The sequence below is a fragment of the Lipotes vexillifer genome, unplaced genomic scaffold (assembly GCF_000442215.2).
Source record: "Lipotes vexillifer unplaced genomic scaffold, Lipotes_vexillifer_v1.1 scaffold126, whole genome shotgun sequence".
In the NCBI taxonomy this organism is placed as follows: domain Eukaryota; kingdom Metazoa; phylum Chordata; class Mammalia; order Artiodactyla; family Lipotidae; genus Lipotes; species Lipotes vexillifer.
The window spans coordinates 1159085-1172585 of record NW_006778324.1 but is presented as its reverse complement, the minus strand read 5'-3'; the positions used below and the strand labels follow the sequence as shown (position 1 = coordinate 1172585).

The 13501-nt window shown below is 60.9% G+C and overlaps 1 protein-coding gene across 1 annotated transcript in view; it reads right to left on the bottom strand.

Moving 5' to 3' along the window:
- The window catches only part of SMTNL2 (smoothelin like 2), a 20941-nt gene extending 8701 nt beyond the window's left edge, over positions 1–12240 (bottom strand). Inside the window, exons 1-6 of the mRNA XM_007451601.1 lie at positions 11770–12240; positions 3814–3904; positions 3058–3294; positions 2313–2388; positions 1221–1400; positions 65–182 (exon numbers count right to left, since the gene is read on the bottom strand). Coding sequence (XP_007451663.1) covers positions 65–182; positions 1221–1400; positions 2313–2388; positions 3058–3294; positions 3814–3904; positions 11770–12159 — 1092 coding nt within the window. The 5' untranslated portion in view covers positions 12160–12240. The remainder of the gene's footprint in view (positions 1–64; positions 183–1220; positions 1401–2312; positions 2389–3057; positions 3295–3813; positions 3905–11769) is intronic.
- Between the last annotated feature and the right edge of the window lie 1261 nt (positions 12241–13501).

Here is a 13501-nt window from a genome sequence, read left to right as displayed (position 1 = left end):
GGGGGGGGGGGGTGGTGTCCCCTCCCACCTCTGGCTGGGGTCCAAGCGGCCGGGCCGGGCTCACCTGGTAGCCGAGCGTCTTGTTGCGGCACCACTCGAGCAGAATCTGCTTGATGCTGCTGGCGCTGGCCACGCCGAAGCTCTGCGAGCGCTTCAGCTTCGCCCGGGTCTCGCCCTTGCCCCTGCAGAGAGAGGGCAGGCCTGCTGGAGGGCTGGGGGGCTGCCCCTCGGCTGCCATCTACTCCGAGAACGTGCTGCACCTGCTCACCCAGGTAGCATGCAACCCTCCCAGCCCCACACCCACGTCCAGGCGTGAGCCCCCCATCCCAGGGCACAGCCTCCCTTGATGGAGTCTGGCACGACCAGATCCCTTCCAGCCTCCAGGTCCCCTGTTTACTTCCCACATGGGCAATCCTGGGGCAGAGGACCTGAGGCCACACGGCCCGTGCCGCTGCCGTCTGCCTGGAGCACACTCCCCGCTTCCCTTCATCCCACCCCTCCTCTGAGCCTCCCTCCGGGGCTGCCCTCTTTCCTAGCCTGGAGCAACGGTTTCTTCCTCTGGGCCCCAAGGACACTCCTTAACGGTCAAGAACAGGTTGTCTGGGTCAGCGGGACACTCCTGGGTGTCCCTTCTGACTCACTAGAGTCAGAGCCTTGGGAGTGGGACTGGGGGTGGTCATCAAATATGCCTTGGCCGCACCCCACAAGCAACAGGCATCAATACCACCAGTGGACAGGAGCGCTGGATAAATGCGTGCAGAGGTGGATCCCATCTCTAATGGGAGCGGGGGTGGGGCGTGATAGGGGGCTGGTCTCGCTGTGTCACCTCCAGCTACTGCTGGGCATCCCAGTGACTGCCCTCTGGCCTCTCCAGTCACGCCCTGAAACCAACTTCTCCAGTTGGGTGAGGAATGTGGGTGTGAGGGCAGCCGGGGCCCCTCCAGGACTCGGGGAAGGGGGCCTAGGCTCTCCCCAGGCCTTGCCTGGCCCCCTGCACCCTCCTGTCCTCCCCACAGCTGGGGCCACCTATCCCTCAGCCTGCTCTGTAGCTGGCCCTGACCTTGTGTCTTGCCCAAGAGGTCACATCTTGGGGAACTGCCCCCTGGGGAACAGGACAGGGCCGGCTTTGCCGCGCTGTGCCTGCCTGACCCTAGTCTGGGCCCAGGCCTACTCTGGGGGCCCAGACTGCTCTGAGGAGCGGGGGGTGAGAGCATCCGTACTTGCCAGCTGTATCCTGCTCCCATTTCTCAAATAACGCCTTCCGGGCCTGCGCCCCCGAGGTGCGGGGCAGCGTCTGCGACCTCACCAGCTCCCGGCGACGCTCCCCTTGTCGATGGGCCTGGGTCGTGGCTGGTGGCTGCGGGGATGGGAGAGACTCGGGTGGCGTCACCAGAGGTGGACTGAGGAGAGAACCACGGAGTCAGGAACACAGACCTGCCCATCACTAGCTCACCTGGGCCCCGGGCCCCCCATCCCACTGAGTGTAGAATGAGGCAGCAACCGGCTACAGGCAGGGAGGAAGCACCACTTGCTCTAGTCCCCAACCGGTTCTGCAGCTTTTCCAAACTGAGCTGCTGTCCGAGGCAGGCCTGGCCAGCAGTGGGCCCCTCTCTGAGCATCGTCACCCCTCGCAGGTGTTCATGCCTGAGCTGAGCTGGGGCGGGGGGGCATCCTCCTCGCGGGAGGTGTACGCAGAACCGGCCTCGCCAGGACCAGGCCCCCTCCTCACCACCACGAAAAAGACCCCCTTTGTTTCTCCCCTGCAACAGTTTTCCAGAAAGTCACAATTCTCCTTTTATTACTGAAAGAGGGGACAAAAGCCAAGCCAGCCTCTATCCCCAGCTCCGATCACAATCCAGTGGGCCTGGGGGAGCATGGGGACAACCACAGGCCAGGAGGCAGCAGACCTGCCCCAGCCTAGAGACGTCCTCAGCCTCGGGCGGAAAGCAGGATGGGTGGAGAGGAAAGTGAGAGATCGCCCCACGCTCCATCCTCCTGCGGGGACTGAGACACCCCCTCCAATCTTTGCACAGACTTCCTTTCAAGGGTCCTAAGAGAAACCAGCCCGAGGCCCTATATATACATATTCTCCAAACAAAACCCTCCACCTAGCCCCACGGCCTCATGTCCTCTGCTCAAACCCCACCCATTGACGCTGCTCTCCCTTGGAACCAAGCCCAGGAGGGTGCCTCATCTTGGGTCAGCACGGGAGCTCCCTGCAGGGGCCCGGGCAGCCTGAGTTCAAGGCAAAGTCCAGATGCTGCCTGGGGAGGGCTGACCTCCCCTCACCGGGGACTGGGGCCCCGACTCACCTGCCGTTGTTCCTGCTGGCCGTCACTGCCCCGTAGCCAGAGCTGGACAAAGACCGTGGGAGAGAAGAATTCTTCTCTTCGGGACAAAGCAAGGGAGAGAAATAACAAACCCTGGCCTCAGGGAGGGTCACCACTGCCAGCCTCCCTTCCTCTGACCTGGCCCTGTGCCGTTTACCCAGTGTCACTCAGGGCAGGGGCAGGCCCCCTGGGCTAAGCTGGCCCTGCCTCGGCCAACAGTTGAGGAGAAAGGATGCTGGGAACATAGAGCAATGACATAAAAGAGGCCTTTTAAAGTGTCCCCCACCCCCAGCCCCGCTTTTCAGAGCACAGAGCCCAGGGCCTCTTGTGCTACGTATCCAGCAAACACTTTGTTCCCGAGCCCTCATTCTGGAAACCCACACAGCCTAACCCCAGGACACACCACTGAGGCCTGACCCCAGGCCCAAGACAGGCCCCGGGGACCACGCCAAAGTGTGCAGGGTAAGAGGCCACCTTCTAACCACAGCCTCGACCTGCAGTAAAAGCCACAGTCGTCTCCCATGGGGGATGATGCTACTTTACAGCATCTCTGGGGGGAGGAGTCGGGAAAGATGAGCCCCATTTGATGGAGCAGATGAGCTAGGGAAGGGGGTCGCAGTGACAGCAGAGGGGGGCTGGGGCTTGCCCAGGTTTCCTGAGTCTCTTGCCAACTGCCCCCAGCCCCTTCCCTCCCTCCCAGTTTGAGGCCATGCCCTCCTGCTCCTACCAGTGGGACTGGGAGTCCAGGGAGTGGTGGCCTCGCTGGGGCTGAGACCCCCCAGGACGGCGGCAGACGTGGGCGAGAGAGCTGCGGCTGACGTCTCCCCAGAGAACCTCTCAGAGACTCGCGTGACAGCTGTGACTGGCTGGTGAGGCAGCCGCAAGGAGAGGCTCGCAGGGCGAGGCTTGGGGGGTTCTGGTGCCGGGGCAGTTTGGGTGGTCTCAGGGGGTCCATCACCTGGACCTGGAACATGGGACCAGCAGGGTTGGGGGTGTCAGCCTTGGCATCTACAGGGGCCTCAGACCCTCCCAGGAGGACTTCAGTCTCTGTGAACGTTCCTCCCACCTCCTCCAGGAAGGCCTCCCTGACCACTCCAGCCTCCCTGACCTCCCCCTGCTGGGGACGTCTCGCTGCTCCAACCAGAGCTGGCGTCTGCTCCAACTTTCCCTCATAGACAGTTCAATAAATAGTCGCCTATCAGTCCACTTTCTACCCTGTTCAGTGCTTGGACGATTCCTCAGCCCCTGCTTGCATTCCTCCAGAAACAGGGACGCTCACCACCTTCCGAGATCTCTTATTTTCTTCTGTGTTTACACAGTTCTACTTCACACTGAATGAGGCTGCTCTCCTGGCAGCCTCCCCACCCGCTAGGGTTTAGGCTCAAGTCCTCCATCCCTGACAAGGGGCGGCCTGGCACAGAGGTGTGGCCAAGGCCCTAACCCCAAAGCTACCCAGCCCGCTCTCCTCTGCCGTCAGCCCTACCTGCCCCAGGCTGGTGCCCGTTCTCGACGATGCATGAGTTTGAGGTCCTTCTCATCTCCGACTCTCCGGCCTCGTCATGGTGATCCACGCTCTACAGAGAGACAAACACCACCGAGGCCTAGTCAGCTGGGGCCAGCTGCCCACACCCGCTGCAACCCCCCTGGTTCTGACAGGGCAAACAACACTCAATTTTGAGAGAGACAGCCCCAGGAAAGTACAGTGATGGCCCAAGGTCACACAGGACTCAGTCTCACCAGCCGAGCCCCCAGGATCCTGGAGGCAAACACCTCCACGGGGCTCATCCCAGACCCCCAAAATGCTAGGGACAAATGTCAAGACTGGGAGTTCTGAAAGCGTGTGCAAGGCGCCCTACCCCTTCCCCCAGGCTGGGCCAGATGCCTGGGGTCCGGAGAGCCTGGCCCTTGCTCGTCCCGGGGGCTGCCTGTGTGGGAGCAGACCAAACCCAGCGACATAAGGTCCTTCCGGGCCAACAATGGGCCCAGGAGCCCTCACGCTGCAGGGTCACAAGATTTGCCTGGATGTCCAGAGTACAGAGGCCTGATTGGCTCCATGGGGCCCCTCCATCTCCTCTGGGCTACAGCAGTGGGGGGTGTCATGCAGAGAGAGAGCCAAGACCAAGAGCCAGCAGGCAACCTGGCATCCTGGCTGTGTCGCCAGCCACCAGGTGACCCAGGTCAGGTCATGCCCCCTCTGGTCCGTTTCCCTGTTGGAGATGAGGGAGTAGGTTATGCAAAGCCTCTGCCATTTCAGCATCTGCCAAGCATCAGGTCCTTTTTCTGGGCATGCCACTTAAACCAACTTGCTTCTGTCCCCCCAGGAAGATGCCACCACACCCATTTTACAGATGGGACCTGAGGGCTGAGAGAGGGGATGTGTGCAGTCCAGGTTACACAGTGAGAAACAGCTGAGATTTGTGGCCAGGAGGGATGTTGTCCTCAACCTTGACTCTGCCCTTCTCACAGTGAGGAAGGTTGGTGGGCTCGGAGCATCTGTGAGGCTGGTAGGGTCTGCCCTGCAAGAGGAGAACACAGGCAGACCCCGATCCGGGGCTCTACTAAGAGCCCACGATGAGTGGCTTGAGAGGTGACCGTACCTCTCCTTAGACGACTCCAGACTACCTAGCCCCCTTGTCTACCAGGTTCCCAGAATGACAAAGGCCCATCCTTGGTCCCCGACGGCTCAGCTATCACTGCAACCAGTGCAAGAGGTGTCCACCCCGCCATGGGGGCGGGGGGAATCAGTCTGGTGGGGGAGCCAGGGCTGTGAGCAGATGATATCAAGCCAGCATGAGGGTGTGTGCCTAAGACAGACTTCATCCAGCGCCATGGGCCAGGAAGGGCCTCCCAGAGGCAGGGGTAGCTGAGAGCCAGTCTAGAGTAAGCTAGGTGGGACCAGGAGTGGAAGTGACCAGTATCTGCCAAAGCAGATAGACAGCAAGGCACAAAGCATTCTGATCTGGTGGCTGGAGAAGCACCATGCAGCTCAAGGTGCCAGCCTGGAGAACCTGGACTTGACTCCTTGGACAAGAAGGAACTGAAGGTCGTCAGCTGTGTTTTAGGAACATCCTTCAGAAGCCAGTGACATAGTGCCATGGAAGGGGGCGACCAGATGGCCAGTCACCTCACTAGTCCCACATGGGGACCTGGGGAGGAGAGATGGGGCAGTGAAAAAGGACTCAAAGGTTTGGGGAGAGTAAGTGGATATGGAGGGATGGGAGAGTCACACCTCTTCCAAGCCTGGGCTTTGGGCCCAGCTGATTTGACTATGGCGGTGGGGGCGGGGGGAACGGCAGGAAAATAAGAACTTCAATTGGGGACATGATGAGTGTAAGGTGTCCTTGGGGCATCAGGGGGTTGAGGTCAGGAGGCAGCTGGATATTTGAGTCTGAAGTTTAAGAGGAAGGACAGACAAACGATGGAGAAAAGGGGTCTCCCATCTGGAGCACAGCAGAGGAAGAGCAGGCTCGGGGCCGATGGGGCCTGCGATGGGCACCACAGCTGGGGGCAGAAAAGGCACCTGCAGAAGAGAATAAGAAGCAGCAGCCAGAGGGGGAGGAAGAAAACCAGAAGAACGCGGAGAAAGGCAGGTGGAAGTGTGTCGAGAGGGCTGGCGTGTCAGCGGCTCCAAAGGTGGCCTCAGGTCAAGAAAAAGAAGGTCAAGACAAGATCTAAAAAGGTCCTTTGGGTTTAGCAAAAAAAGAGGTTCTTGGTGACAGTTTAGGAGCTGAATCAGAGGTGGGGGTGGGTGCAGGAGACAACCCCCTGGGAGAGATGGAGACGCGGAACCTGCAGCCATGAGGGGCGGGGGGGGAGGGGCTCCTCCAGGTGGAGGAGGTAGGACAATGTTTATAGGCTGTGAGAAAGGCTCCAGCCGGGTGATGGGACCCTCTGTGAGGTGGGGACCCTGGGGAAGTGGGAGAGGACAGGACTCGAGCCTGGGGAGAGCCTGGGCTTGGAGAGGAGGTGACTCCTCCAACTTCCGATTCAGGAGGATGGAGCGGGACAGGCCGGCCCCACTCGCAGGAACACTGGGGAAGAGGGGGCAACTCCTGACACCTCAGAGTGGGGAGGGCACCCCTAGAGCCTAACCTGAAGCCAGCTCGGCAGAGGGAGGAGAAACAGCCAGTCCATCCTGAACCCAGCCCCCACCCGTCACCAGGGCGCTCAGCTCTGGGGGCTTCACGTCCCGCCCGCCCACTCTACTCTGGTCCAACAGGTTCCGCAGGTCTAGGCAGAGGTCTGGAGGGCCCGGCCACTGGCGAAACCATTTTCCCAGGAATGTGGGTCTCTCTGGGCCCCCCCCACCCCACCGCAGACGCCTAGCCCCCGCACATTGCAGGCCCCGTACCCACCCCATGATGCCCCAGGGGGACCAGACACCACAATCAGGCAGGAAGTAGGTCCTGGACCAGCTGGATTCCTGCCAAAGGGTCTCCAGCAAAGCAAGAGGGAAAGGGGATGGGGCTGACTCACGCTGGCAGGCCAGACTCCCCTCACTACCCCATCCCCGAGACTGGGACCCACTGCTCGCTCAACCCATCCAGAGATCACCCTCCAGCCCCTCATACGAGCCTGGTGGGTGGGGGTCATCCCTAACCTCACCCCGTGACCAAAGGCAGCAGCAGAGTCAAGGTTTGGGTCTCCTACCCCAACCCAGGGCTCTATCCACAAAGCGCTCATGCTTTCCAGGAGCAGGAAAGACAACTCAAGACAAATTTGTGAGGCCGGGCCCTGGACGGGGAGGGGAGGGGTAGAGCGGGGTAACTGCTCCAGCAGGATCTGAGTCCCTGAGCCCACCCACAGGGCCCCCAGCAGGCATGCTCCCCCAGTGGTCTTCCTTTGGGCAGCCACAGGGAAGGGAAGGGGGTGGGTTCTGTGTGCTGGGGTCAGAGTAGAAGTCCCTGGAGAGTCCTGGGGATGAGCCGGGTCCTGGAGAGCTGGCTCTCGCACTCCCAAGATCTGGGCTTTGTTTGAAGAAGGGGGAGGCTCCCTGTGAGGAAGCCAGGGCCTGGGAATGTTAGGGGGAGAGGCGGCAGGGTGAGTCTTATTTCAGGGACCCTCTCCCTGGGGAAGTGTTTAAACACTGTTGTGAGGCCAGGAATAATAGTTCAGGCACTCTTGGGGCTGCCTGACCCCACGTGGGCTCATGCGCCTGGGCAGGGGAGCACATCTGCGTGCCTAGCACAGCCCACAAGCCGCCAGAACCCCCATCCTGAGCCCCTAACACGGCTGCTCCGTCGTCCTCCTCTCTCACACCACAGTTTTAAAGACTCAATTCAAACTTCTACCCAAAGCATTTAACTCTCTTATCACACAGTGTGTCTGGGAAAGGAAGGCAGATAAGGCAAGTCTGGTTTCTTTCACGTCGGACCTCGATGCTGCTCCTGGCTGTCTCACGTGGGGACCCGGTGGCTCCAGCTCAGCTGAGGACATTTCCAGGGACGAACTCTGGCACAGCCTCCTGGGCCAGGCCTGGCCTCAGGCTACCCTCCACTAGCCAGACCACAGCTGTGGCTCCGTGGACACTTACGAACCGATCGGGTTGATGTCACTGTTATAACTACGCAGCCCACTCGGCACAGGGGCCAAACAGGGATGGGCCAATCCCCCTTGGATGCAAGGAAACTTAGGTCCAGCTGGGAGATGTCCCTAAGGCCTCACAGCAAACGTGCCCAAAGCAGCTCCTATTTGCTGCAGGGTCTCAGGCTTCCTACAGGGAGTCCTCCTGATTATTCCCACCCTACTGCCCTGCCCCCTCCCTCCTCCCAGAGCCTCTCTGGCCACTCACTACCTAGCAAGGTCAAGGTTTGTGCACTCAGAATTGGATTACTAGATCAGCCGTGCAATGAGTTCAGGGCATAAGTATATGCTGAATATGACCCACCTCCAACCCCTGCAGTCCCTGGTTTGAAACCGCAGGAAGCAAAAGGGTCTCAACCAAGGGTCTCTAAATTTCATTGCCTGTTACAGAGGGGCAGTGGAACACCAGCCTCCGCACTGCCTGATGACTGTCACCACTGGCTCTCGTGCACGGATGAGACCCTCCTACCCAGACCACCCTGCCCCCCCCCTCGACCCCCGGCAACACACACGTGGGAATACAGGAGTATGAGAGGCCAGACAGCCCCGGCGCCCAGCTGAGACTCTATACAGTCTCACCCTGGAGCCCCGATTCCTTGTTCACAACCAAGTGTCCGCTCACAAGCTGCCAGTAACAGCCCATGAACAAGAACGTGTGGATGACTCTGCACAGCACCCTCCCTGCCAGAAACTGGCTCGGAGCCCGGGTGGGCGAGAGAGAGGTGGGTTGCAAGAGAAGTGGGGGCCAGCGCCTCTGGTCAGGCAGGGAGAAGCTGCCTCAGGCCCAGGGAGCCTCTGACCCCACTGGAGACCTCGACCATCCTCTCTGCTGGCTGTTCCACCTCCCTTCAGGCTTTTTTTTTTTTTTTTTTTTACATTGAGCAGGAAGTGTTCATTCGACTGACAAACAAGCATCTGGGGGTCGTGGTAGGGTTAGGGCGGTGATGCCAACCTCTGATTTGTGGAAGTGAACAATCCAAGACAATAGGTGTGTGACAGCAGAGAAATCGGCTCCAGATGCAGGCCAGAGCCAGCTGCCCAGGGACCAATCGGGTAATCAATCCTGTTGATATGTTTATTCTCAAAAGGACTGGGGAGGGGGGGCCCTACGGTCACTGCCACATCAGACAATGGAAGGCAGCTGGGAGCAGGGTCCTATGACCCTCTGTTCTCCTGGCACAGTCTGCAGGTTGTGCAGTTCTCTCCTGCCTCAGGTTCCCTGCTCCACAGCCAGGAACTTGGGGAAGGTGGGGGGAGGGGGGAGATGACCACAGCAAAGCCTGCTGTGTGCTGCTTCCTAACATCCACAGTCAAGTCCCCTGGGGTCCTATACGAACATGCTGAGGCCTAGAGGGCCCCCTCTCCCCCACGGCTGCAAACTGCCCATCATCTCTGTGCAGAGGTCTTACGTCGATGCTACTTAAGGGTCAAGATAGCTAAGCTTTCCCAAAACCAGCTTTCCCAAACCTCAGGCAGCTGGTAAGCACAAACTCTGGGATTTTCATTTTTTGCGGTACGCGGGCCTCTCACTGTTGTGGCCTCTCCCGTTGCGGAGCACAGGCTCCGGACGCGCAGGCCCAGCGGCCATGGCTCACGGGCCCAGCCGCTCCGCGGCGTGTGGGATCTTCCCAGACTGGAGCATGAACCCGTGTCCCCTGCACTGGCAGGCGGACTCTCAACCACTGCGCCACCAGGGAAGCCCCTTTCAGGCTTTTTTGAAGTCCAGAACCTTCTCCTCAACTGTGTCTCCATCCTCATCCCTCAACGAGGGGCAGCATCCCTGCTGACCCCCAACCTCTTCTTCCAGAAGGACTTCCCTCTCTCCATGTCTAAGAATGGGCTTTCCAGGGCCTCCCAGGCCCCTGGCAGCTCCCTGGACTCTGCCCAGGGCTCTGGCCTCATCCTCTCCTTCTGCACGGCTGCCCTGAAGACCTCACCCATTCTAGGGCTTCAACCACCAGTTCTGCCCTGATGTCCCCCTGACTTCCGGCCTCGACCAGATCTGTGACTCCGCCTGCTCTGGGACACCTTCGCCTGGATGTCCCATAGCCTCACACCCTCAGCATAACCGAAATGGAACCCAGCATCTCCACCAGACGTGTGACTCAGGAGTCCCCCAGCAGGGCTCCCCAAGCTCTGGCTGTCCTCTCCTTGGACCACCACATTTAAGTTATCCTGTCTCCAGCCACCCTCCAACCTGCCATCCATCCATGAGGGACCTTGCTGGATACAAGGAGGACCCTGTCCCTTCCCTGCCCGGTGCCCCTTGCCCACCAGCCCCATAGCCAAGAGGACTAGCCCACTCCACGTGGCTAATTCCCCACTGAGAACACTTAGATGACTGGAGAGATTCCTCTCACATATTTGCGTGAATTCATGTACCTATTTACATGACTCTGAAAGCATTTTTCGAAAACTTGGACAGCTGCTTCCACGAGCAGACAAGTAGCAAATGTGTATTAAAATAAAATCTCAGAAACAGCCGATGACACAGTTTATTAGGTACGTGTGAGCTCACATGGACCTTATACCATGGTCAAACAGTGGTCATGCTTATAGGACAGAATTAAGTGTTTCCATTTCTAGGCACTTCACACGGAGCACCGGGACACCCAGGAGCTCTGCCACCAGCGTGTTTAAGAACCTCTCACCCCACCCCACAAGGCAAAGCCCAACTCCCCGGCCCAGCATCCAGGGGCCTTCACAACTCCTCCCTCTGCTCTCATACCCACCAGGCTCTCCTCTGGCCGGTGAGTCCTTCCAGCCTCTCTGAGGCGGCAGGCACAGCCCCACACACTGCCCCCTGCACGAGCAGCAGCAGGTCCTTGGCCTCCAGCACAAAGCCAGCCTGAGACACCCACCAGGACGGGACAATCGTGTTTGGAGCAGAACATCTGCTCTGGCTGCCCGCGATGTTGGTACTGCTCCGTCTGGGGCCATCGCCCACCCTGGCTGGGACCTCCAGGGTCAGGGGCTAATCTGATCCCCCTCGTCCTGGCCCCTGGAGGTGCAGCCCAGCCCACATAAGAGATCTGAAGGCATGATGGATTGAACCAAGGAGGGACTGCAGGTACACACTACCCAGACCCTGGCACCCCAACCTCGGAGCACACGCCTGGCAGGGTGGGAAATCCCACTGCACACACCATGGGAACCTTCTTACCCGCCGCTCCAGGAGGCCCCAGGCTCAGGGGAGTGACCCCCGCCCGCCCCACACCCACGCCGTGTGGGCCTCTGGCCGGTCACTGACCCCTGAAGTCTAGCCTGCTCACGACTGGTTCCCCCTGGCCCCCACCGCCACCCGGTCTCTCCCTTCAAGGTAAGGATTTACCCCCTGCGAGTTCCCAAACGCCGCTGCCCGGCTGCGCCCCAGCAGACGGCGTCCTCCTGCCCCCAACACACACCCGGGCTTGAGTTCTCAATCTGGGTTAATCAATAACCTGAACCGTCAGGCCTCAGTGAAGCGGCATCGCAGGGGGCGCGTCAATGGAGGTGTGGGAGTGGGGGGTGGGATGGGTTGCTGACCACCCCAACACGCCGGCCGGGCCCCGGGCGGTGTTAAACAGCGCCCAAGCCCTTAGTGCCACGGGACAGCGGAGAGAGGGGGACAGAACTCGGGGCGAACCGGGCCGGGATGCAAAGAAGGGAGGGGGCCCAAGACAGGTGCGGCTGGCAGGCTAAGCCGGTGCTTCGCCGGATGGTGGCCGGACCCCCACGACGGAGTCGCAGCGGCGGGTGGCAGGGCAGCGCCCAGTCCCGCAGGCGCATGCATTCGGGACCTATGGGCGCGGCAGGGGTCGCGGAGCCCTCCTCCCCCGGCGCACGCGCACAGGCGCCGACGCTCCCCGAGGCTCACCTGGCCTCGGCCGGACAGCGAGAAGGTGGCGTGGCTGGCAAAGCGCGCGGTGCCCAGACGGGGCGCGCGGTCCGGGACGCCAGGCGCGGGCGGAGGGCTGGGCGTGCCGGGCGCGGGGGCCAGCCCGGTCGTCAAGCCCAGCGCCTCCACCTGGCGCGTCAAGCGCTCGAGCTGCGCCTGCAGCCGCTGGTTGTCGCGCTGCAGCTCGGTCACCGTGCGCGCCAGCGGTCCGGCCAGGTGCAGTGCCTCGGCCACGCGCTGCTCCACGCCGCGTTGTAGCCCCTGCATGTCCTCGTGCAGCGCGCGCACCGCGCCCTCCAGCGCCGCCTCGTAGCGGCCCAGCGCCTCGCGCACCGTGCGCGCCTCCTCGGCGTCGGGGGCCGGCTCCATGGCGGGGCAGAGCGCTTACGTGTGAGGGAGATCGGGCCTGGCCTGGCGAGCAGTCGACCTCCGCAGCTCCGGGCAGCAACTGGACGCCCGCAGCCGGGTTCGCCCGAGGGTTGGTGGGAGGGGCGGGCAGGAGGCGGGGCGGGCCCCGCGAGCCGGGGGACTGGGCGCCGCGCGGGGGCGGGGCCGCGGGGGCGGGGCCAGGCGGCTCGGGGGCACAGCCCCTGTCCAGTCGACCCGAGGGATGCAGTGAAGTGGGGGAGGGGGGGTCCCCCGGTGGCGCCGGAAGAGCTCGCTCCGCCTCTCTCTTCCGCGGTGCGGAGCTGCACAGGGAGTGCGGAGGCCGAGCCCCCCTTGACCCTGGAGGAGCGGCGTGCGGCCTGCGGGGTGGGGGTGGGAGTGCTGCGCGCCACCTGACGAAGGCCTCGATCCCCAAGTGGACTTGACCTCGGAGACCACGGACGTGGGTTATGCGTTCCCTCGGGGCTCTCACTCGCAGGGCCCATGTCCTACTGGGGGTAGGGACCCCCTCACTGCTCAGGGAGACCTGAGAGCCGCAGCAGTAATTCCCAGAACCCCGACCCTCACCCTGTGCCCGTCGCTGCCCACTCTACGCCGTGCACACAGCCCTCACAAACACATACTCACCTGTGGGATCGTTGCCTGGAATTTCTTGCACCTGTTATAAGACCTAAGGGAGAAGGAGACAGGTGGTGAGGTCCCTCCCTCTGCAGTTATGTGCTTTCCCCTCCCAGACCCACTCTGTGTAGCAAGATCTTTGCATCCTTATTGCGGGTGGTCATAGGGGCTCAGGGATCACTGAGGGGCCCCTTCTAGGGGATCCATGAGTGACTGAGGTTAGAGACAGAGGAGAGAGCCTGCTTAGGGCTCAATCTCCAAATCCTAGGATTGGTGACCTTGGAATTAATCACCCCCTCCCTCCATCAGAGCCTTGGTCCCTGGCCTCTATCCACAGGCCAGGGCTCCCACCTCGACTCCCTCTCAACACTCCTTTCATGCCTGAACCCAGATATTCTTCCCTTCCATACCCCCATCCCCCAACTGTCCCAAGAAAGGGAGGAGTGAAAACAGCTGTTGCTTCAGAATGATAGGACGATGGGCAAAGATGCTGTACGTTCCCAAATATATTGTAAAATTGATTTAAAATAAAAATGGGAACATCCCATCCTTCTTTGTGCAAAAAAAATCTTTCCTGATTAGCTTTCTCCTTCCCAGGCATGGCCCACCTGGACGAGGCCCGGTGGCTGGGCAGGCACAGCCAGATGACTGGGGAACGAGAGGTCCGAAAAGCTTGTTCCCATCACACTAGGCTTCCAAAGATGTT